Source organism: Lepidochelys olivacea, assembly GCF_965140295.1.
Source record: "Lepidochelys olivacea isolate rLepOli2 genome assembly, chromosome: 9".
Lineage (NCBI taxonomy): Eukaryota > Metazoa > Chordata > Testudines > Cheloniidae > Lepidochelys > Lepidochelys olivacea.
In genome coordinates, this window is record NC_140419.1 from 75,810,291 (window position 1) to 75,834,586 (window position 24,296).

The 24,296-nt window shown below is 42.1% G+C and overlaps 1 protein-coding gene across 1 annotated transcript in view; it reads right to left on the reverse strand.

Annotated features, from left to right (window-relative positions):
* The window catches only part of LOC311526312 (sodium/hydrogen exchanger 2-like), a gene marked incomplete at its 5' end in the record, with an annotated part of 63,180 nt that overhangs the window by 16,240 nt on the left and 22,644 nt on the right, over window positions 1-24,296 (reverse strand). Inside the window, 6 exons of the mRNA XM_084639212.1 lie at window positions 990-1,124; window positions 2,420-2,531; window positions 3,783-3,947; window positions 8,085-8,155; window positions 14,345-14,434; window positions 22,516-22,712. Coding sequence (XP_084495338.1) covers window positions 990-1,124; window positions 2,420-2,531; window positions 3,783-3,947; window positions 8,085-8,155; window positions 14,345-14,434; window positions 22,516-22,712 — 770 coding nt within the window. The remainder of the gene's footprint in view (window positions 1-989; window positions 1,125-2,419; window positions 2,532-3,782; window positions 3,948-8,084; window positions 8,156-14,344; window positions 14,435-22,515; window positions 22,713-24,296) is intronic.

Genomic DNA, 24,296 nt, shown 5'->3' on the forward strand with positions numbered 1-24,296 from the left:
ATTAATCATTTAACTACCATACTTTTCTCCTCTGTTATATAATTTTATTCTTATACACATTAACAGTCACAGTTTGCCCTTGGACACTTGACAGCAATTCTGCAATGCATTTAAGCATGTGCTTATTCCCATTGAGCACATGCTAAAGTGCTTTGTTCAGTAGATATGAACCGCTGAATTGGGGCTTTGGAAGCTAAATATTTTGGTCCTGATCTTGCTCGTTTGCTTGAAGTCAATGTAAGTAACGGATGTCATCAAGTAGTCACAGTTGTTTGAATCATGCACAGTAACTAATAGTTAAAGTGAAATAGTTTGTCAGTTTCTTTTTTAATTCAGAATATGTTAATGGTAAATCTGGCCCTAAAGTGGGCTTTTTAGGATTTAGGTATACTATATTTCCTTTGATTTGCTTTTATTTCTTGAAGGCTTCTCAAAACTGTAACTAGTTTAAAAAATAACGTCAAAGTTGTGATATAAAAGCCTTACAAAAATGGCTCTGTCTTTCTGAAAAAGTTGTAAAAAAATATATATATTTACAGTACATCTGGATTGATGATAACTTGTGCCCCCAAGTTTCAGCTTGTTATGAAATCTTACCAGATCTCCTCCCCGCATGAAAAACAGGCCCTTATAACAGAAAAGCCAAGTGTCAATTCATTAAAACTGCTAAGTAAATAACTGTCCTAACACTGATAGAATATACGATAACAATTAGCTGAATTGTGCTACTGCTCATTCATTTGCAAGGGATCTGAATTTTTCAGGTAACCCAAGACTTTTGTACTCACTAATATTCAGATGAAGGTTAATAGAAACTTTTATTAAAAGGTACCAGAATCTCTTTTCTTTAAAATAACAACTTTCTGGAGTTTGGTGATAACATGTATATCTGTTAGTATGAGACTCCTCACCACTGAATATACAAGAGAATGAAAAGGAATCATGCATCATGCCTCTTTACAATTAAAAGATTTCCCAGCCCTCCATACCTCCTTTCTAAAGTGATCAGAGTCACTTCTGTTCATAGGGATTCGAAGGCTCCTGTGTCTGAGAATCAGGATCTCCTTTGCCTGCTCTGCTGTCCCACTTTCTCCAGGAAGCGTATGCCTGTTATATGCTGGCACCTGCTCACATAAATCATAAATCATATAGATCCAGCTCCCACTGAAGTCAATGGGAGTTTTTCCATTTAATGGGCTTTGGGTCAGCACCATATGTAACATCACAAAAATAAATTTCCCAGGTGTAAACTTCTATAGCCAAATTCTGCTCTCACTTCCCCTGGTGTAGACCTGGAGTATCTCCGTTGGCTACACTGGCCATACTCCAGCTTCAGACTGGTAGCAAAAACCAGACCTTGATTCTTTGCGCCCACTTTTTAATGTTTCCCCAAAAGCCTTATCTTGTTGCATCTCTTAGCACAGCAGCAAGACAAAAGGTGGTAGCTCTGTGCCAAGATACCCATATTAGCCACATTCCTAATGATTTGGCATTTCATGCCTAAGCCAAGAAAGCAAAGGCTTTAGTTGCGTTTAAGAGATAAAGCTCCACATACCACCATATAAACAGTTCTTAGATAGTATAGTATACTATAGTATAGTATAGCATAGTGCAATTGTTCTGCAAACAGCAGGATTTCCTATGCACCCAAGGGTAAACATTTCATGGCAAAACTGTTGAATAGCTTTAAAACATTTTTCATTTAATTATTACTATAGGGTCAAACACCTGTTGCTGCTATTGGCCAAACTCTTTGCACACACCAGGAGCACCCTGAATCCCTCCACTCCCCTCTCACCACCCTCCCATCCCCTTCTCTTTCAGGGACTCCCTGAAACCCAACACCTTATCCCTCCATCGCCCCCTCCCCATACCAGGGGTTCTGTATGGCCCCCATTTTCCCCTCCCCCTATGACAGGAGCTCTGTGTGCCTCTCCATTGCCCCTTTGCCATATGCCAAGGGCTATGTGTTCCCCATGCCCTCCTTCCCCCATACCACAATCTCCTACCCCATGCCGGGGGCTCTGTGTGCCCTCTCATTCCCCCTTTCCTCTCTTTACCTCCCTTGCCCCCAAACCATAGTCCCCCATCCTCCCACCCTGCCAGGGGCTCTGCATGCACATGCAATCCCTCTTCCCCCCACCATTCTCTCTCTCTCTCTTTCAGGGTGTCAACATTTTTAAATTGTATGGGGAGGATGGACAGAGCTAAAGTTACCACATTACAGACAGACAAACAGAGGAACAAGCTGGGTGTTAGTCTTCACTTTGCTTAGTCAACTATTCGCTCTCCATAGAGGGAGACCTTTAGTAGCTCATCTAAATAATCCCAATATCTGTGCATGCTGCTGAAAATCATACTAATAATATTTTACAATTCATGTAACTACTGTACTGTAGCTTGAGTGGAAAAACCTTACTGTTCTCCTTATTTTGTATAGGTTCCTTGCCAATATTTTCTGTATATTCTCCAGCACATCTGGATTCAGAGAGTCCGATTCTTTGATCATTGTGGCAGACCTGTGGCTGTCACTGCAAAGAAAACACCTGGGTTCTTCATCAGTGCGTAGTGCATGAGATAAATTGCAAAGGCACTTAATGAAGCTGAAGTTACAATTAGCAGCTTGTTTGTTGAGTAGATAGGCTAATACAAGGAGATTGGATTGGTGAACAGCAAGAACCATGAAAGAGCAGAAATGTCAGGGGGAGATGGGATCAGAGTCATGTTACTTTAATTTCTGACATAATTGCCCAAACTTGCCATTATTTTCTCCATAATTTTTCAATTATTTTAAAGTTTGCCACCAAATGCATGTAAGTGTTGATTGTTCAGGTCCAACCTCAGCACAACTCACTGGGAGTTACACACCTACCCCTGCCAGGAGTAGAGACTGAGAGCTTAGCTCCTCTGGCACTGCAATGGGATTGTTCACCAAAAGCATTTTCTTTATATCTGTCTGGGCTACACCATCTCTTCTCACAGAGCAGCCAGCAAGGAGGGGCGAAGGGAGCAGGGAACTCTGCCAGGTTTCCAAGTAACTGTTCCCTCCAGGCAGGGTGGGCTATGTGCGGGTGCAGACTCCCAACCCCACAGATCCTGAGTATCCACTCGGAAGGGAAGGTTAGTCCTCGTCCAATGGACGCAGAGGCATCTGCAAGGAAACATGGTCAACCTGGCCCCCTTATCATCTGCCCACAAGCTGCGCTGCTTAGTCACTCTGCAGCTGCTGCAGCTGCAAAAGGTTGACCTGCAGAAAATGCTGCTTTAAGATTTGATATGTGTGAGGGTCCCTTGCCCATGTCCTATTCCCTGCCTCCAGGTTATGCCTCCTCCACACCTGTAAGCGAGATTAACTATCTGCGTTAACACCCCAAGCAGACAACTAATCAGATCTGGTGACCCAGCTACTCCAAATCATACCACAATTTCCATTAGGATTTTAAAGGGTTCTGATATAAAGTTATTATACAACCATTACGTGCCAGGGGATTGGCTAGCACTTTAATCTTTCAAGGGCCCTATCTCACAGTATGGATAAATCAAACATGGATTGACTGAATCTGGTTCAAATGGTTAAACAAGAAAATATCAACCAAATTTTACAATTTAAAAAAATATGTAGTCATTTATATTTTACCTAATGCCACAAACATGCTAATGTCTGTGTTACGAGCAGGGACACAGCCCACCTGCAGTCAGGACTCCCAAGCAGGGAATCAACCTCCCATCAGCCTTTCTGAAGTACTATTTGTGTCATTACACCAGGCTAGGAAAACACTTACAGCAAAGATGTATGGGACGGCTCATGAATTAACTGCCCTGCTTCTACTAGCTCAATGGCATGTTTCCTCTCTAGCTTTTCGTAGAGCAGCACAATACTTGATTTTGGCTGGTCATACTCTCGGAGTAAGAACTTCTGAAGATACTTGCCGTTGAAATATTCCAGTCTGTTCAGGAACAAAAAACAAACAAACACTGCTGTACTGATACTGTGACGCTCATGACTTGAAGAAAACAAAAATGAAACACTGCTGTGCTGAACCTTTGTTTGAACAAAATTGCACTGTCTCATTCTTTCCTCCCCAGGACACAGAACTGGTTCTGGCAGATTGGCTGTTGTTCCTTTAGACATCTGCTTTCCAGCAACTAGTGGGTCAAGAGCCCCGTCCGGCCCACCTTGCTTTGTGGGTGTGCAAAGAGCACAGGGTTGTGCTCTATATTAATTCTATAATTTGGCACATGAAGCAAGTTAGAGCTTCTCAGAATGCAATTTGTAATGCAATAAAATGCCTCCGAAGGGCCAAAATGATTGTGAACTCCATTACCGTTGCTTATTACATTCGATCAAACAGAAGTGACTGGGATCAGTCCAGCAGCTTCCAGAATCCCCTCTCGAAGCAGCTCCCAGCTCAGTACTTGAAGGAGATCTAGTTCACTTCACATACCTGTACAGATACTCAAGTTTGGCCATTGTTTGGCATCATATGTCTCTCTCTAGCCAGCAATTTAGCCTAGGTACTAAGGTTCAGGTACTAGGTAGGTACTGTACGTTCAGAAAGAGCCAGTCCTGAGTTGCTTAGCAGACAGCGTTTTCAACACCCTCTAGTGGTCATTCCAAAAACAGTCATTCTTAACAAAAGAAGGATCTGTCAGATTACACATACAAGAATCCTTACCATGAAATTAGGTGTGCATGTTTGTAGAGCAAATAGTAAAACATGGTAAATTATTACCAGTGCACTTTAAAGGTCTTTTTCTTTACAAAAACAAAATGCACATGTATATACAATTTACCTCATGTTTAATGAAAATTTGGCATTTTTGTTATGAAAATCTCAGTGGATGGTCCATGATTTTTCAATACCTCAAAGTAACACAACTGTCTTCAATCACTGTTCCAACCAGCATTGATCTTACATTATTTACAAGAAAAACAAGGAAAAGCTACATTTTCAGATTCATAACCCTTCACTGATCTAAACACAAGGATGACTTACAGCAGGAGCACTGGCAGGAAAGAGGAGAGTTGGACAAGCAAAAGGAAGGAGGAGTAAATATAATTAAACCTTAAATGTAAAGAACAGCTGTAGGTTCAACAAATGCAACTGTACAGATTCCTAATATGAAGTGATAAAAGATAACTAATAACAAATAACAAACAATAATGGTAATAATTAGGGCTGTCGATTAACGGCAGCTAACTCACGCAATTAACTCAAAAAAATTAATTGCGATTAATCGCACTATTAAACAACAGAATACCAATTGAAAATTATTCAATATTTTTGGATGTTCTTCTGTATTTTCAAACATATTGATTTCTATTACAACACAGAATACAAAGTATACAGTGCTCACTTTATATTATTATTTTTGATTGCAAATATTTGCATTGTAAAAATGATAAACAAAAGAAATAGTATTTTTCAATTCACCTCATTTAAGTACTGTAGTGCAAAATCTCTTTATCGTGAAAGTCAAATTTACAAATGTAGATTTTTTTGTTACATAGCTGCACTCAAAACCAAAACAATGTAAAACTTTAGAGCCTACAAGTCCACTCAGTCCTATTTCTTGTTCAGCCAATTGTTAAGACAAACAAGTTTGTTTACATTTACGGGAGATACTGCTGCCTGCTTCTTATTTACAATGTCACCTGAAAGTGAGAACAGGTGTTCGCATGGCACTTTCGTAGCCAGTGTTGCAAGGTATTTACATGCCAGATATACTAAACATTTGTATTCCCCTTCATGCTTCAGCCACCATTCCAGAGGACATGCTTCCACGCGGATGATGCTTGTTAATAAAATAATGTGTTGATTAAATTTGTGACTGAACTCCTTCGGGGGAGAATTGTATGTCTCCAGTTCTGTTTTACCTGCATTCTGCCATATATTTCATCTTATAGCAGTCTCGGATGATGACCCAGCACATGTTCGTTTTAAGAACGCTTTCACAGCAGATTTGACAAAACAAAAAGAAGGTACCAATATGAGATTTCTAAAGATTGTTACAGCACTTGACCCAAGGTTTAGGAATCTGAAGTGCCTTGCAAAATCTGAGAGGGACGAGGTGTGGAGATTGCTTTCATATGTCTTAAAAGAGCAACACTCCGATGCGGAAACTACAGAACTCAAACCACCGAAAAAGAAAATCAACCTTCTGCTGGTGGCATCTGATTCAGATGATGAAAATGAACATGCTTTCGTCTTCACTGCTTTGGATTGTTATCGAGCAGAACCCATCATCAGCATGGACGCAGCTTCCTCTGGAATGGTGGTTGAAGCATGAAGGGACATATGAATCTTTAGGGCTTCTGGCACTTAAATACCTTGGGACGCTGGCTACAATTGTGCCATGCGAACACCTGTTCTCACTTTCAGGTGACATTGTAAACAAGACGTAGCCAGCATTATCTCCTGCAAATTGTAACCAAACTTGTTTGTCTGAGCAATTGGCTGAAGTAGGACTGAGTGGACTTGTAGGGGCTAACGTTTTTCATTTTTTAATTTTTGAATGCAGTTTTTTTTATACATAATTCTACATTTGTGAGTTCAACTTTCATGATAAAGAATTGCACCACAGTATTTGTATTCGTTTAATTGAAAAATACTATTTCTTTTGTTTTTTACAGTGCAAATATTTGTAATGAAAAATAAATATAAACTGAGCATGGTACACTTTGTATTCTGGGTTGTAATTGAAATCAATATATTTGAAAATATCAAAAACATCCAAAAATATTTAAATACATTGTATTCTATTATTGTTTAACAGCACAGTTAACCATGCGATTAATCGCAATTGATTTTTTTTAATCGCGTGATTAATCGAGATTAATTTTTAATCGCTTGACAGCCCTACTAATAATACCGCTGTATTTGTACCTCCTCATAAAAACACATATCTTTACATTTTATCACATGACTAGCGGTACTAAAATAGCATAGTAGTGACTCTGCTATGGTTAATTCTTTCATATTGCACTTGAGTATGTCAAATACTGGATCTCCAAGTCTGGATAGGGCATCCCATGTTTTCTGTCTTTGCCTTTAGTTTTTATTTTTAAAGGAAATGCATGGTCCATTAAAACCAAAACTAAAATTCTTAACAGGATCAAAAATGAGCTACAGTCTGTGTCCCCACATTCCCAGTAATACAGCAAAAAAAGTGGTCATGAAACACCCATATATATAAAATTAAAATAAAGAAGAAACAAAAATAATACAAATAGCCAAACCAAGAGATACTGAGCACACTGGAAGGACATCAATAGTCTAAGATTTAGCTATTTCTAGTGAGGTAAACCCTGGTTCAGGATAGCATTTTAGTCTTTACTTTGGTGCACGCTAGTCCCTCTTTGTTATTTGGACCATTTAAAACCAAAGTAAATGAGAAATATGATTTTTTGTCGCTTGTCCCAACTTTGTCTCACCAGTGTATGAAAGAGCCCAAGTGGTGAAAGCCCTGTGGCAGAGTCCCTGCTATATCAAACCAGTGCACCCTATCGGGAAGGGCTGGTTCCCTGGAAAGGAAGGGCTAGAGCTCCTGCCCTGAAAACTGTTCCAGATGTGCTTAACGTTACGCATGTGCATGACCCCTTCAACGTCAATGGGGTTACTCAAATGTGGCGAGTTAAGTATGTGTGTGTTTGCAGGAGCAGGGTTCTAATCAGCACAACACAGGAATGTGCCAGCAGACCAATCCTTGAAGCAACAAGTGTTATGTAGGGTGTTGACACGACACCTGGGCCCTTCATTTACAACATCTCCATGTTTTTGTTTCGACTGAGGGGGAAGGTTTTGGGAAGAGAAGAAAAGAGCCCTCTGTCAGTGAAGTACCACCATGTATGACATCCAAATTGGGGGAGGACGGGACGAGGAACAGTCTGTTCTGATTTGGTCCCACCTTTTGAGCTTAAGGAAAGAAAAGAAAAGCTGTCCCTCTTTGTTTGTGGCTGTCATCTGCTTTATGACACATGGATGAATGAAGCTCAGCTATCCCCGGTGGAACCGTACAGAAACAGAAACCAGACTCTTTTTTTTCCAAACATGTACATAGTTGTATTTTTGGCAAATCCTTACTTGTCTTTCCAGTAATACTGTCCCCAGTGTCCAGATATATCTTCTATGCCAGCCAGCAAATGATCCAAGAACTAAACAGAAGAGAGGATTTTGCTATACACTGGTTTATTATTGCATATATAACAAACTCTGTTGGATAATATCAAAAGCCAGCAGACAAAATGGAGGACATTTTCAGCTAGGTGCAGTAAACAGTAAACAAGAACAGGAGCTGTCTGCATAATTCCCCATTCAATCATCCATGCTTATTCCTTGGTTCTAGAATATGAGTGATTTGGCTTCTTTCTTTCAAGTGTGCGCAAGCAGAGAATAATCACTGAGGGACATGATTTTTATGTTACATGTTTTTTATGATACATGCAGGTTGGCCAATGCCTTGCATGCCCTGCATAGTGCAACTTGAAAAACACTGGAAGTTCATACTGAATGTTTGGAGAGCAACGTGTTTCAGGAGAAAGACATATTTGGTGCATAGGTGCTGACTACACAGGGCTGGAGCTTCTCCTGGAATAATAAATACCCCCATGCTGCAAAATAAAATCAATGACTACATTGCGTCTTAAACACAAGCGGCTTATTTCTATGTTAAATATTCTGAACAGGGAAATTTTCAACCTTAAAAAGTCTCCTGAATGTCCCAAATTGCCTCCCCCACTGTTGTCACCAGTACAACAGGCAGCAGACTCTGCTATGCCACTGTTCATTACCCCCATCATACAATTATTTCTGTGCAGCTTCAACCAGCTCTAATTAGAGAAATCTCCTTTTGCACACAGGGATATGCTAAGCTTTCAGCAAGTAGGTGTTAATCATGTGACAGTGCTCGCTAAACCAGCCTCCTCCAATCTTTGACTTCCCCTGAGGCTACAACACAGCAACCTAACATGGCTTCAGATGTGTCAGACTGCACCTTACTGGGGCTTCTCAGCACAGGGGCTTCTCAGCACAGGTCTACACTACAGAGCTAAGTCGACCCAAGTTACACAATTCCAGCTACGTGAATAACGTAGTTCAATGGTGGGCAATCTGCGACCCACGGGGCGCATGAGGCCCATCAGGGTAATCTGATTGGAGGCCACAAGATGTTTTGCTCACGTTGACCATCCGCAGACAGGTTCTTTGCTCCCAGCCAATGAGAGCTGTGGGAAGCGGCAGACAGCACGTCCCCGCAGCCCGCCGCTTCCCGCAGCTCCCATTGACCAGGAATGGTGAATCACAGCCACTGGGAGTGGTGGGGGGCCATGCCTGTGGGCGGTCAATGTCAGCAAAATGTCTTGCAGTCCGCAATTAGATTACCCTGATGGGCCACTGACATAGCTGGAGTTGACGTACCTTAGGTAGACTTGCTGCGGTGTCTACACCACACTGAGTAGACGGGAGAAACCCTCCGTCGACTTACCTTATATCTTCTCGGTTAGGTGGAGTACTGGAGTCATGAGAGAACGATCGGCAGTCAATTTAGCAGGGTTTCACTAGACCTGCTATATCCACAGTCAGTGGATCAAGCACCGTACTTCAATCCCCTGGTAATTCTAGACAAACCCTGTCACATTAAACTAACTCAACTGAGCTAACACACCTGAGAGGCACACTTTTTTTGCCCATCAAACCAGGACCTTTAAAAGGTGGTTTGGGAGTGGGAGTCCATGACATTTGATGCCACAGAAGTTTTCCTTTTCATTTCTCTCCTATTACATTTATAGGGCTTCATTTTTCCCTTTAGCTAGTGGTAGTCAATGCTAACGAGACAATACTTGGTCTCCCAGGCTGAGTTTAGTTTGAGTAACAAATACCCAACCCCACCTCTGTTGGATCATATTAAAGAAGTTCTGTATTAAAATCACAAATGAGTTTGATTCCCCATAGTTTAAATTCCAGGGTATTACTAATTAAGAGGTCTCTTGGTTTTCGGTACTGTTTCTCTCCCTCTATGTGTGATACTTGCAAGCTGCTAATTGTGTTAGTACATTCTAAGACAGAGTCTGTTCTCAAAGCAATTCTCTGTAACAACTACTCACACAGAGAGAGACTCAGAGCAATACTCTGTAACAACAGAAACAGCCCCCAAAGACTCCCCGCCCTTTGTTGTATTCATCTCGCTTTGTTAACAATTGTGATTAAAATAGAGATAGAGGATGTATGTGGATGGATGCTTGGTGTGGATAATAACTGAATGATCAGGGAGGTGCCAGCCTAAGAATCCAGTGTCCAACGGCTGAAGAAGGCGTCAAGTGGAAATAAACAGAGGACCTTTGGGGGCAGACTGGAATCCACCCAACAGCCTCAAGAATGGGAGAACCAAAGAACAAGATAACATCTGGCAGCATGGAGCCGTCAGGAGTGTGCTATCTGCTGATTGATTCAGCAACAGCATGATGAAGCAATTCCCATAGACTGGCATAGGAAGAAATTCCTATAAAAATGGACTCTAGAAAGTGAGAACTTCGGGGTCTGATTCTGCAAACCAACTTCCAGGAGCATCAGATGAGCATCTGACAAGGCCCTGCTCCCTCCTCATGTCCAGGCCACCTGGCCAGTGGCTTGGCATGAGCAACTCTAAGGCTGGTAACTATGATAACAACCTTGCAGAACCTGTGTGTGTGTGTGTGTATGTATGTGTGTGTGTGAATGAATGAATATGTTAATAAATATGAAATTGAATGGAATGTTATAGCTATAACTAACTGCTTACTATGATTCTTTCTGTATTCACAATAAATGTGACATTTTGCCTTTTCCCCTTTAATAAGATCCTGCTGGTTTTTATTTTATTGGTATAACACCTCCCTCCAGGATTTTTGGATAAGTAAGTGAATTGGGTGAATCATATACCCATTATATCTTAGGGGATGTCAACAGATACTACATCTCTGGCCCGTCTTTACACTTTCTGCCTTCAGATCAGCAAGGATCAGAAGCCAGAATCATTTACAGGAAGGTATTAATTATTATTATTTGTACAGCACCAGCAGTATGGTGCTGACAGGCAACTGATCCCCAGTGTAGGGTGGCTACAAGACATTCTGTACATTGGCTAGAAAGGTGTTGGGAGGGGAGGAGTGGGCAGGCTGTCAAGAGGGAGTGGCAGTTCTTTCTCAAAGGGTGCTGGCCTGTGGGGAGTTAGAACTAGGGAGAGCTGGCAGCTAGGAAACAGCAAGAAATAGGGATTGGTGGGGAAGGAAAAGTGGAGGTGGGGGAGAGCATGCTGCAACATGAAGGGTGGAAAGCTTGCAGGGGAAGCTTTTAGTGAAAAAGGTGAACAATGGGAAGATGCCGGGGCAGCCAGGCCAAGCCAGCAAGGCAGGAATAGGAAGCTCTCCATTTGTGACTGTGCATCACCATTGCTGATGGAGTGAAGTTCACTCGGAGCCACTGTCACAGAGCGGTCACTGATCCACCAAGGCAGCAGATCGGCACATCTACTCATATTTATGGGTATCCATTTCCATTCTTGCATGCAAAAGTTCAGGCTGTCTAAGGACTGCAGAATTAGACCCGCTTGTTATAACACTAACACTGCAAATATTTCGTTTTAAAAATCCTAAATTGTGTCTTTCAGTCAAAATGGTAAAAAGGGATCCCAGGCAGAGCATTACAATTATCCCCTCTGAAGAAATAAATTAAAGGAAGAAAGCTTCCTCTGGGTTCCTGAGTGCCTGCTTTCTAGCTACCTGTATCGTTACCGTGTCTACTTAATTAGCACATACCTATTTTCAGCTCACATTACCCAATAAACACATCTTTAGAGATGATTTACCATTCATGCTCTAACAAAAGAAGGAAGTGGTTCCTGTTTGCTATAGGAAAAGCCTCTTCAGCCTATTGAACTGTTCCATTAACCTTAGACAAAGCTCTGTAATACATACTAATTGGGAAAATGCCAAGCCTGTTTCCTACAAGTGCTTTCAGAGCAAACACCTGTGTTTTCATTTTATTTGTTGTTGTTGTCAAAAAGAGAAAAGAAATATTCCTTAGGAATTAGTACTCAGGTAAAAATGCTTTGCCATAAAAAAATTCTATTCATAACTAATACTTTACCTTTGACAAAATGCTTCAAGGACACTGCCTAGTAAAATATCCCACTGCCATGACCAGAGAAAAAACAAAGCCTCTCCAGTTTGTTTCATGGGCGAGTTTGGCAGCATTTTGTGTACTTTCACGAGCTGTTTTCCTTGTATACCAATTCCCCTATTTGTTTCATTTGTGTTTGTAATACCATCAGTATTGGCAGTGAGACTCAGAAACAAGGGTACTACCTGGAATTGCTACCGACTCAGGTTTTTAAATGGACTAGATTCCAAATGATGTTTAAACATCCTATTTGTTGTGATATGTAGGACACAGTGCGCTAGATTCTGGCCCACACTGCAGACTCTCTGGCTGTTGCAGTGGTACAAAGGTACTCTAAACTATGCTAAATGGGCAGCTGAGCAGTCCCTTGGCATGCTGGAATCCTCTGTCCGAGTAGCTGGTGTAGCCAGTTCTACATCACCCCTACCTGGCCCCTTAGTGTGAGGGCATATCAGAGGTAGTAGGGAGCTTGTCCAAAGCACACTTCATTCGAGCAATCCCCAGCTGGCATAACAACCACATGGGAACTTAGACCAGCACTGAGATTGAGCCAAGTGTAAAGCCACCATAGTGTCCTCCCCATTCCCTACAGCTGCTCTGAGCTGAAATTTGTCACAGCTGAGGATGTATCCCATTTTGTCCTAGATGCAGTAGATAAAGGAACTGTCCAGGGAGTGTAAACTTATGGGATCTACTGAGGACTCTGCCACTGATCTGCTGCTTGACTATGAGCAAGTCTCTTAGCCTCTCTGTGCCTGTTTCCTCTCTTGTTCGTGTAGCTGTTTAAAAGTGACCTCAGGGAGGTTATCTTTATAATTGTAGTGCTTTCACCTCTCACATTTTAGAAACTGTTAATATTACACCAACTCAGATCTACCAGTGCTGAAACACACTAAATAAAGTTTTCCAATTACATAAAGGCTCATAGAAATGGCTGATACTTAACCTCAAATAGGAAGTGAGCCAAGTCCACCAAATTAAATTAGTTTAGAACTCTGTACTGCTGTGTTAGGGAAACGATGTACATTTGGTTTTTCGAGTGTGATAATCCCTTGCAATTTGAAGCTACAAATTAACATCCAATTAGATTTACCACTTCCTCGGGGCCCGGCCTTGCTCTGGGGCTCACCTGACAACTCTTTGCGGGCTATTTGTGCAGAACCTGTGCACACAAGCAGGGCAGCAAACAGCGTGGTAGCTGTTCTGCATAAACCAGGTGAAGGGACTTCTCAGCCCCTGCCCAGCCTATGTTTGCAAAGCCTTTAAAGTGGGCATTTCCAATGTATATTTTTGTGTGGGGGGGTGAATATTTGTGCTTATGTGGGCTAAAGCTGACTTACAACAAATGCTGGACATGGAAAATTACTACACAGGAGCCCTTCTTTGTGTCAGGAGTATCTTCATCCCAAGAATAGGATTAATTGCTCTTACTTCTGTGGCATGAATCAAATGAGAGTCTTTTCAATGACTTCAGCGGGCTTTGGAGCAGGCTGCTGCTGAGGGATCGAAGCTGAGAGATGTAATTGCCATGTATACGAATATATCCATATACATTACCACTCGACTTGCTATCATGTCCCAGCCAGTCCCCGCAACTCAGAGCTCTGACCACGTTTGGGGCTGTGTTTTCCTTTGGTGTCAGCTCTTTTCTTTTGCAGGGTGTCCTTCTAGCATGTGGTGATTATTAGTGGCCAGCCAGAACCCCCACAGAAACACAAAAAACAGAGCTACAACTAAGCCTATATGCTAACTTCTTACCACTAGGTTCAGAGCTGGGGCTAGTGCCTGGTGCACAGGGCACCAATGCCGGGTCATTCCCCAACTAGGAAAGCGCCCCCTCCCCCCATTGCCTCCTTGATCCCTTCCAGACAGGCGGAAAGGACCAGGTTAGGTTAGACTGTAAACTCTTTGGGGAAGGTATAGCATCTAGCACAATGGCACCCTGATCAGGTCCCTGTGTGCTACTGCAATACAAATAAAGAATAGCAGAGCTTACTACCTTCATATGACCCTGAGCCTGAAAGGAATCTGCATTCAGAAACCCCCGCTGAACTAAATAGGACTCTGCAAGGGCCGAAGGGTCCTCACAGCCAATTTGCTTGGCAGGATCAGGGCCTATTAGCAAACCAAATTGAAATGCTGCAATCACACCCACCCTTTGGCTAGGCATAAATTGCTGAGCCACTTACCCGGATGTGAATCTGTTCTCCCACTGTGGGCGCACTTTCTCTTTTTCTCTTCACATCTAATAAGTCAACGAGAGGACGGATGGTCATTCCCTGCAGCATAATGACACACACACAAATCAGGCTTTCTTCACAACACAGCAACTTTTCAAAGGACCAGCACGTTTTCTAGTTATATATCTTTTATCCTGTGCTGAAAATTTGCTGTTGAACAGCATCACCCACGTCAACACAAAATTAGCATAGCAACGCAGTTCCCGAGGCACTCAATCCTGACTTGTTTCCAGGGAGAAGAGTTCTTTGGGCCAGTTTCTCTCCTCAGCTCTTTTGCTCTTTTCAATATGTGAAGCCACTGCCTGTGAAAAACTCTGTACCTGTTTGCAGCCCAAAAACTTTATTTACCAACAGACAAGCTATGTTAACGATTCCAGTCCTGTCACATATTCATAGATTTTAAGGCAAAAGGGACTTGCATTTCCTCTTGCATTATACAGGTCACAGAACCTCACTCAGTAATTTCTGCCTCAAGTCTATTAAAAAGCCACAATTAATTGATTTTTTCAGTTTGGTGGCCAAACTGAAAAAATCTGGGGGGGAGGGGGGAACATTTAGAGTCTAATTGAAACTGATTTTTTTTATTTTTTTCTCACCTAAAGAATTTTTTAAACACATTTCAGGATAAACAAAATATTTTGTTTGATCCAAAAATTTTTTTTTTCATTCTACTATGTTACATTTTCAGGTGGGTTTTTTTGTACCCTTTGCAAATAATTCAAACAAATCTAGCTAAATTTAGAAAGAAAATGTCATTTCCAAATGAACAATCAAAGCATGATATTTCAAAAATGTCAAAACAGTTCATTGTGATTTAAAAAATACAATGCATTTTTTCATTTTTCATTCAGTCAAAACTATTTGCCAAATTAAACCTAAATCCATTAAAAAGTTTTGGTCACCCTGAAACTTCCTGTTTTGGTGAATAAAGTATTCCTATGACAAATTTCATGCAGCTGTAAAGCCTAAAACTTCCATGTGAGCACTAGCATGTCTTGTAGAAAGAGGTCTAGTCAAAATTTAAACAGGTTAACAGATGACAGTGCTGAGCACTTTGCAGGAGGGACTCCACATCCTGCAGAGCCAAGCTAAGTGTTTGCCTGTTGTGAAGAGGGTCCTGGGTTCGTTAACTTTTTGATTTACTGTGTCATCTGTTATTAATCTTTACTGTCAGCATCTGTGATTTATCTATGACTCTAACTGGTGAGGGAGGAGGAAAAAAGTTTTTAAAAAATCTTTCCATGGCCTCATGAATGAGAAATTCTGATGTTCTGCTGTGATTACAATCCATTATATCTCTTAAGTTTGCCACTTTAAAAAATGGCTTTCCTATGCTATGCCTGCAGCAGAAATGATACAGTCGCTGATGCTCTCTTGAATGTCACAAGAGTTGGCACGGAGGACAGCTTTAATTGCAAGAACAATTAATGTGTCATTTTAACCACTAATGTCAATACAGAATTCATCAACATTCAGTGTAAATAATATAAATCTTACAAATTTAGAAATAACACAGATTGCAGATTAAGCAGCGCCTATGTAATTTGGCCTCTTGTCTTTTGCTGGATAATCAGCTGGGTTTGTTTTCATTTTAAACTGACAGTACTGAGTTCTGTGACCATGACTCCCAACTTCTCACATACACAGAAAGAGATTTCTATGGCTCTGATCCTGAGTGTTGTTTTATACGAGTAGGCCCCTGTGCTTGTGCAGAGCCCCATTGACTTCAACAGAGTTCTGGCGGGGGGGCTGAGGGGAGGGAGACTCCTGCAGCCACATGGATAAACTTGCTGGATCATGGCCTTCGTACAGATTGATGGCTGTATATAACCTGTGTGAAATGTATTACTGGTGTCAATCCAGTTGCTAGTGGACAAGTGTCCACATCACACAAAAAAAACAAAACAAAAACCTTTACAATTTAACAGTTCCTCCTTAGCAATTTCACCAGGGAAGTCACGGTCTGAATAGGCAGAGAGAGTGAACTATAAATGGAGAACATGGCATTTAGTTTTTAAATGACATTGAGAGAAAAAACAGTGAAGCTCCTTTGTGGCATTCAGGACAAACCAAAGGCTCTTTTGAGGACTTTATGGTGCAAATGGCATACATCAGGCCAGTCTGGGAGCATGGAGCATCTTTCAATTGCCCAAAAAACTTCACAAAATTACTGATCAGTCCTGCTGTGTAAATTTAGGAATGATGAGGATGCACTTGCCACAGGTTCAGACAGACCAAAATAGACATTATGACTGGGTTATATACTTCATGGCTATAACCATGCATGGCCACACCTAACTGCTTACATATAATGTTTTGGGTCTAGTAAAAGCATTGCCAGATAATCAGCTGGGGCTTTCCAAGAGAAAGAAGCAGTTTGTGTTCCCTCAAGATTCCTTGCACATCCCTTTACCCCTCTGCACCAGCATTAAGACCAACTACACTATGCCCTGCCATTTTTACTCAGTCTTTAGTCACACAAAAGCTCTCCCTGAGGTCAGGATTTGCACCATTATTAATACAAGCTGCTGACGTACATCAATAAAGAAAAAGCTTTAAAAACAACAGCACCGTGAATGTTATTTTTTAACAAATCATTTCTTTCTTCCCCCTTCCATCCAAGGTGAAATGCATTATGAAGAATGCTGGGACACTGAAGTAATCATTCCAGGCCCAGTTCTGCATCCACTGATGTAACTGGTAACACTCCCATTGACTTCATAGGGTATGGGATCAATTTACACTCGGTGGTTTTTAAAAGGTTTTCTTTAATATCTGATCTATCGTTTTTATATTTTTTTCTATGCTGGGGCATGTCAAGGTTGTTGTTTCTCTAAGCAAGTTTAAATGTTTCTGATTCTTTTGGCTGTTTCTGCTACATGATGCCACAGGTACCAAGAATCTGAATCAAGCTAGTCTTCATGAATACTAAGTTTCTGCTGAATGACTCAAGGTCAAAGGGTCATTCTATTGACACATACCCACAGGGGAGTCCCACCCTTTTCATGGAGATGACATCACCATTTGAGCTCTGAGGTTACACAAAAGCCCTTCCACTATCCTGAGAATTATTTTACGAAGCTTCTGCGGAATGGAACCGCTGCCTTAGAGCAACCTTTGTCAGGGACTCAGTCCCTCTGCAGGAGCAGTCCTGCCAAGTGACCAGATCTTTTCAATTTCTCACCCACATTTGCATCTTAAAACTTGTCAACCTAAACCCAATTCCCCTTTTCCCACCCCCGGCCTCCACTCACTCCATTCAGTCTGCCAGATAGGATTGAAAATTATGTTCCACAATAGAGATCTGGCTGCCTGTCTGACTCAACTCCAGGCCCAGTCACATTGGTATATCAAGATCATTACTGGTTTTGCCCAATTGATCGTATCAAATATGAGGAGGCACAGAAGCTTTGCTGTGTGGGGTTAATTGTAAAACATACCAGTGTGAATCTTTACCTCGTATGCAGCCTGAGCATGAGCAGTGTGCTGGGGTACATGTGGAAGAAATTCTCTCCCACTGGGTGTGGATCAGCAGTGAAGCCACTGTGCATCTCTAAATGTGGCTTCTGAAGCCTCAACAGCTGCTTCACACCCTCTACAGGATGGGACGTGGGTGCGGGGAGGAGGGCAGCCATTGGATTGGTGAATCTGTATGGAACTTGTGCACACAGGTGCAAGAAACCCCCATGGAGCTGTGTTAAATGGTGCCATCCCTTTCACTGACCTTTTGAATCTTGCCCCATATAGATACATGCAGCAGAACTGCCCTGGGATCTACTGTGCTGCTTTGCTCATCCAACTCTACCAGTGGAACAGGGGAAAGTGAGAAGATAAGGCTATGTTCATTCCAGGAAACAAGAATATCAGCACCATGTGCTTCCCACAAGCAGTTACGCGGAAATAAAGGCCCTAAACCTAACCCTGTACTTTTAAAAACAGGACAGTTTTGGGAATTCCCTGACCAGATAATCCCAAATTTGTACCACAAACTCAGCTTGGGCCCTGACCTGACATACCAGTTTTCAAGATGAACTAACTGTGCAAGTGCATTTTAGGGAGGATGAAATCTGGGCTTTAATCAGGAACCTTGATGCAACCATGGAGTCACTGCTGCTGCAGCATGATTACAACACAGGGTGCAGGACAGCAGAGAATCAGGGCCAAACTCGTTAGCAAACTAAAAGTGTCTAGCAATATTTTAACCACTAGATGGCACTTGAATGCCAAGAGATGTTCATTTTTCCTTAAAGGGAAGCACACAAGTTATAAACGGACCCCACAATCAAAGTAGGTCTTAATGACCTTCAGTATTAGCATACACTAAAATGATGGGAAATCTTTCACCTTCATTTACATATAAGAAAGGGGAATTAGTCATCATTTTAAAATAAAAGTGGGACATTGTAAAAAAGAGAGACCAACATATATTGAAACAGAATTATATAAGCAAGAAATTTCATATAGATAGAAGTATTTTGAAACTAACATTTTAAAAAAGATTGCCATTAGAATCCCAATGTAAAATTATATCATTTAACAGCATACGTGCTGGAACTTGGGGTGTGGGGAGTGCTGCCACACTCCCTGGCTTGAAATGGTTTTCACTATATACAGACTTTACCAATATATACTATACAAATTGTTCCAGTACCCCTGTTTAACAGAAGGGCCATTTAATTACTCTTAAAATTCTAGGGACCCGATCCCCATTCTATTCCAGTCTATAACAAAACCTCCACTGATTTAAATAGGTAGAGCCCTGTCTGGATACAAAATTTGTATCTGCATCTGATCCACAATCCGCAAACAAGGTACGCGGATATCCACAGATTTGCAGAGCTCTAGATATAAAATTTGGATCTGCATCCATCCACGATCCACAAACATGGTCCACAAATGCAGATATCCACAGCTATAAAGCAGATATCCACAGATTCGGAGGAACAGAAGCAGGACTAACTTCAGTGCATGGCAACTAGTGGCAGATTCTCTAATTTACCTCACTTTAAGTAAACATGGAAACAAATTTTGAACCTTAATCAGAAGCATCTATGAAAAATTACATCATTTGTGAGATACAGAGATTAACAATTGTGCTGTTAGCTCACTGGATCCTTTTTCATAATTCCATTTCTTATCATTACAAAACATCTAGATAAAGTCAGAATGCTTCCAAACTCAGCTTTGTTGGCAAAGTTTCGATCTTTTTATCTTACTAGTAAGATAATATATTCGAGCCACCTTGGGCTGTAAGACAAGAGCATTTGGCTAACGTGTGTGGTATCATCTTATTTGTCATATTATTCTTGAGGAATAATAAACCCCTTAAAAATCCACTCTTTCCATGAACTGGACTATAATGAACCATTATTTTGTTTGTGTCTGATTTTTCTTAGTTATCTAACTAGCTACACATCCCCATCCTTTTTCAATGCAAGACAATATGGCAATTTAAAGTTATCACAAAGGCAGGGCCTTCTTTCAGTGAAACATCATAAAGTGCTAACACCTCCCTTTTTATATGTATGTGAAGCTATCTCTGACATATATACTAAAGCCAAGATTTTCTAGTGACTAGTGATTTTGATTGCCCCAGTTGTTGTGTGTATCATAAAGAGACCTGATTTTCAGAAGGTACTGAGCCTCTCAAAATCAGTACCACCCACTCAAAATCAGGCCCCTTTAAGTTGTCTCATGCCAAAAACTGAGATGTTCAAAATCATTAGTTACTTTTAAAAATCTTGCCCTTAGTGATAAGTGGATTTAGAATGCTTCCGTTCCTTTGTTCTCTCCCCTGGTGTAGTGAGAATTGACCTTGTCTGGAGGAGGGTTTAACTAAAGTTCCATCTTACTACAAATCCAAATATGCCTGTCACAGGACAGCACTGACCTTTTAAGAGGGAAGAGGCTAGTGCACCTGTGACGGTCAGCTGATGCTCAGATGGCTTAAGAGAGGGCACCTGGGCCCTAGAGCAGAGGAGTCTGGGTGAGTCAGGGCAGAGAGAGCAGAGGTGGGGCTTTCGCTGCCTGAGAGAATGAATGCAGAGAGCAGAAAGCTCTGCAGGTGCTCCATGAGAATAGGGAGACAGGCCACTAGCTGGATGGCCTGGGGAATGGGAGGAGCCGCTGGAGCAAGAGGGAGTGCTGGGAAGTGCCCCTGTGGCCCCTGTCCAGTGGCGCCATGGAACTGGGCCCATGCTCAGAAGGGGCCCCGGCCTGCTCTGTTTGCACTGCGCCCTGAAACCCTGGGAGCCCATTGGCTCTCCTCCCCCGCCCACCACTTGCTCCTCTCGTCCTCCCCACCGACTGGCCAAGGGCTCTTCGCCACCCCCTAGCCCCACCCACCGGCTTCTCTCTGCCTCCTGGCCAGACCCCAGTGCTCCTCCGGCTCCGGGAAGTCTCTGCTTCTCATCACCTGTGGGGCTCCACCTGTCTCCCTGGAGCTGAGCCGCCTGGGACTTTTGCAGAAGCCTGGCCAGTCTTGGCCAGTTAAGGGGGGCAGGCAGTGTGGAGGGCTTGGCTGGGCCCCTCCAGGCAAGTGGGTTCTGAGGGAGCCCAGCCAGGGCAGGCCCTGGCCTGGCTGATCGCGGTACTCCCAAGGGGCTGGAGTGATTCCATGCCCTGGCTGCACTGGTAGCTCAGCCTGGCAGACACAGTCACCTCCCAGAGGGCCGGTGAGTGCAGCCGGGAGGCAGGGCGTGTGGGAGTGGGTCTCTGGAGGGTGTGGGTAGGGGTGGGCTGTGAGAAAGCAGGAAAAATCTCTGTGTTGAGGCACTCAGGAGTGGGGGTTCTGTGTGGGATGCTGGGCAGTTGTGGTGGGGCTGTGGGCAGGGGGGTGGTGGGCAGGGGTGGTGGTGTGCAGGGCACTGTGCATTTGTGGTGGATGGGGGCTCTGGGCATAGCGAGGCCGGGGGGGGGCTCTCGCCATAGGGAATCGGGGGGGTGTTCCGGTGTTGGGCAGGGGGGATGTGTGGCGTGGCATAGGCCCACCCCTGAGGGGAAGGGACATGCTGGCAGCACAGGACTGGGCAGGCCATTGTGCATCTGGCAACTACCGGTTTATAAATAGTGCCCCCGCACTGGGCTCGGCGGAGTGGGGCCACCCCTGTCATGCCAGGCCCCTGGTCAGCCCCTGGCTTCGGAGACCATTCTCCCCACATCACGCTCAATTGCTCCCATGGGGGCCCACAAATATGTTTAGCGCCAGGCTCACAAAAGGTTAATCCGGCCCTGCAACAAGCAGGGAATTGGGAAAAGCCCAGGAGGAATGTGAGGCTTTTATTAAGCCCAGGTTGGATGGATGGTGTTTGTGTTATTGCTTCATTTGAGCTTTTGAACTCTAGTGGGGGACTCCAGGGGGTAAGCATGAGAGCCCTCCAGCCTAAAGCAAAACTGAGACTGACAAAGAGCCTCAGATCACCAAAGACAATGAAGCCAGAACCTTTTGAGTTATGGCACTGATGTTTATTTTGTGATTTGATATTAATAAATTAACCCATCTCATAGTCCAGAGTATGTTTGAGAAGTATTCTTGAGGAGCCCTGAGAAGAGGAAACTGAGGTAAAAGCTCCTGCAGGGTCATCCCATGCCAGGAGGGGGTGCTCTGAGATGGCAACTCTGTGACAATACCCAACATAACACCTGTTTTTCTCCTTAATCGGGTATCAAATCCTAGAGTGTATTTTACTTTGGTGCTCATTCTGCTCCTTGGTAAAATACCTAAGGGCCTCGCTTTAAAGGCATATCTACATTAGCTTTTTCCTACTAACCTTTTCATCATTATTACCCCGGTAGAGCTACACCAGTGCAAAGATGGAATTTGTCAATATGGAAAAGACTCATGTAGACAAGGCCTAACAGTGGTACTCAGCAACTGTTGTCAATCACAAATATAAGACACATTCTCCCAACTCCTACCTCATTCAGTAAGAATTCTAACCTCCGTATGCCTGATACAAGGAAAGGTCTGATAGCTTTATGTTCAATTCTTTTGTCCAATTAGAGTCCACACTAAATCTAAAGTGTCAGTATCAGCCATGTATCTGAAACAAAAACACTGTCATGCACTGTGCAATAATTGGACTGATGTAGGCATTCTATCATATTGATAGTATTCTTACCTGTACAAACACAGTGAAGAGAATAACTACAGTTGTGGCTGCAATGAAGAGCTTCTTTCTCGGGAAGTCAGGGAGCAAGAAAACCAGAGAGAAACAGATGGCACCTCTAAGACCCCCATATGCTATAATAAACTGATCCTTGCTGGTAACGGTGTTCACATGTAATCGGTTCACGAAGAAAGTCAATACAAGAACCCCTATTAAAGCAGGAAAGAAGATGGGAAATTAGCAAGCAAGAAGAGAACTTATACAGCATTCATAATGGCAGGAAACAGCTTGAAAGAAGTGGCTATTACATTTGTGAACAAATTACACATAAGTAGGAATAGGGCAGGGAAGAATTTGGTAATATACTACGCTCCTCCACTGGCCAGATCCACTGGGTTTCTATCTGTTTGGTACTAGCCCCAGAATAGCTAAGAATCCAGACCCAGTTATGTCTGACTTGGAGGAGACAGGAAATAGTGTTGAATGGCCATGGTTTGGTAGGTCTCATATATATAAGACATTAGACTGATCTTTTGGTAATATCCGTTGTCGGATACTGTCAACCTTGTGTGATGTCAGGATCTACTCTTAAAACTGGGGTTCCTTTTAGAACAAGAATGAGGTTTTACCCAGAGTTTTAGTTTATGTACATAGCCATCACTGAGGTGTTCCTAAAATATACAAATTAGGTTAGTGAATAAGAGCTAAGTATTAACTGAGTATTTAATAAATAATAACTATTATAGTACAATACAGTGTATTAACATATTTGTTTTGATGGCAGTTTAAAAAAATATTTTAAAAGTCACTTTGTTTCATATTAACAGTAATGAACAGGTCCAAGAATTCATATTCATCAATATACTAATGTGGAAATTGACCCTGGGAATTGACTTAAACAGTAGTTGATTCATTCTGATTGGTAATTAATTATTGGATTTTCTGGGTGATAAATACTCTCTCAAGGGCAAACTGGCAATCTGGTTTATTTAAATAATTTAGTTACAGTTACCTTTTGAACTGCATTTAGTTTTAACCAACAGCCAGGGCACATGAAATATTATATATATATATATATATATATATATATATATATAAATTACCTTAAACTGGGGTATTTGGCAGTCTCTAATTCATCGAGATTAATACTATGTGAACTTGAAGTTTATGAAAGGTGCCACAGCAATTGATGCAATTTATAATCATTTGCAATTAAACAGAAGAAAAAAGTTACAGTTGGTCAAACTGTGGGTCTATTAATGACAATATCCCTGTTACAGAAACTGAGAAAGAAACATGTACATGGCTCTGAACTTCTAGGGCCTGATTCTGACTTCATTAACACCTGTGTGAATCAGGCCTTACTCCATTTACACCAATGGAACCTGTACAAATGAGATCAGAATCAGGCCCTTAACCACTAAACAGTGAGTATAATTAAGCAATAACAACAGAGAACCTGGACATTTCATTTCTTGAAGATTAATCTTCAAGATTAATGGCTGGTTTGAGAGCTGATAACATAAGAGGGTCATTAATTCTCTCCCCTGCCCCCTCACATCACTACAGCTTTTTTTTAAAATGTTTTAAAGACATCATCCACCTTATTTGTTGGGAAATAAACTTTAAAAACAACAATATACAAACACCTCCCCACACGCTCTGATAACTAGCAATAACCAATTTCTATCACACAGAGGAACAATGTGGAGAAAACAAGAAATCTTGGAATATTCAAGAATAGCGAACATGATTAACTGGAACTGTGTCCATGATGTATTCCCAGCTCCCAA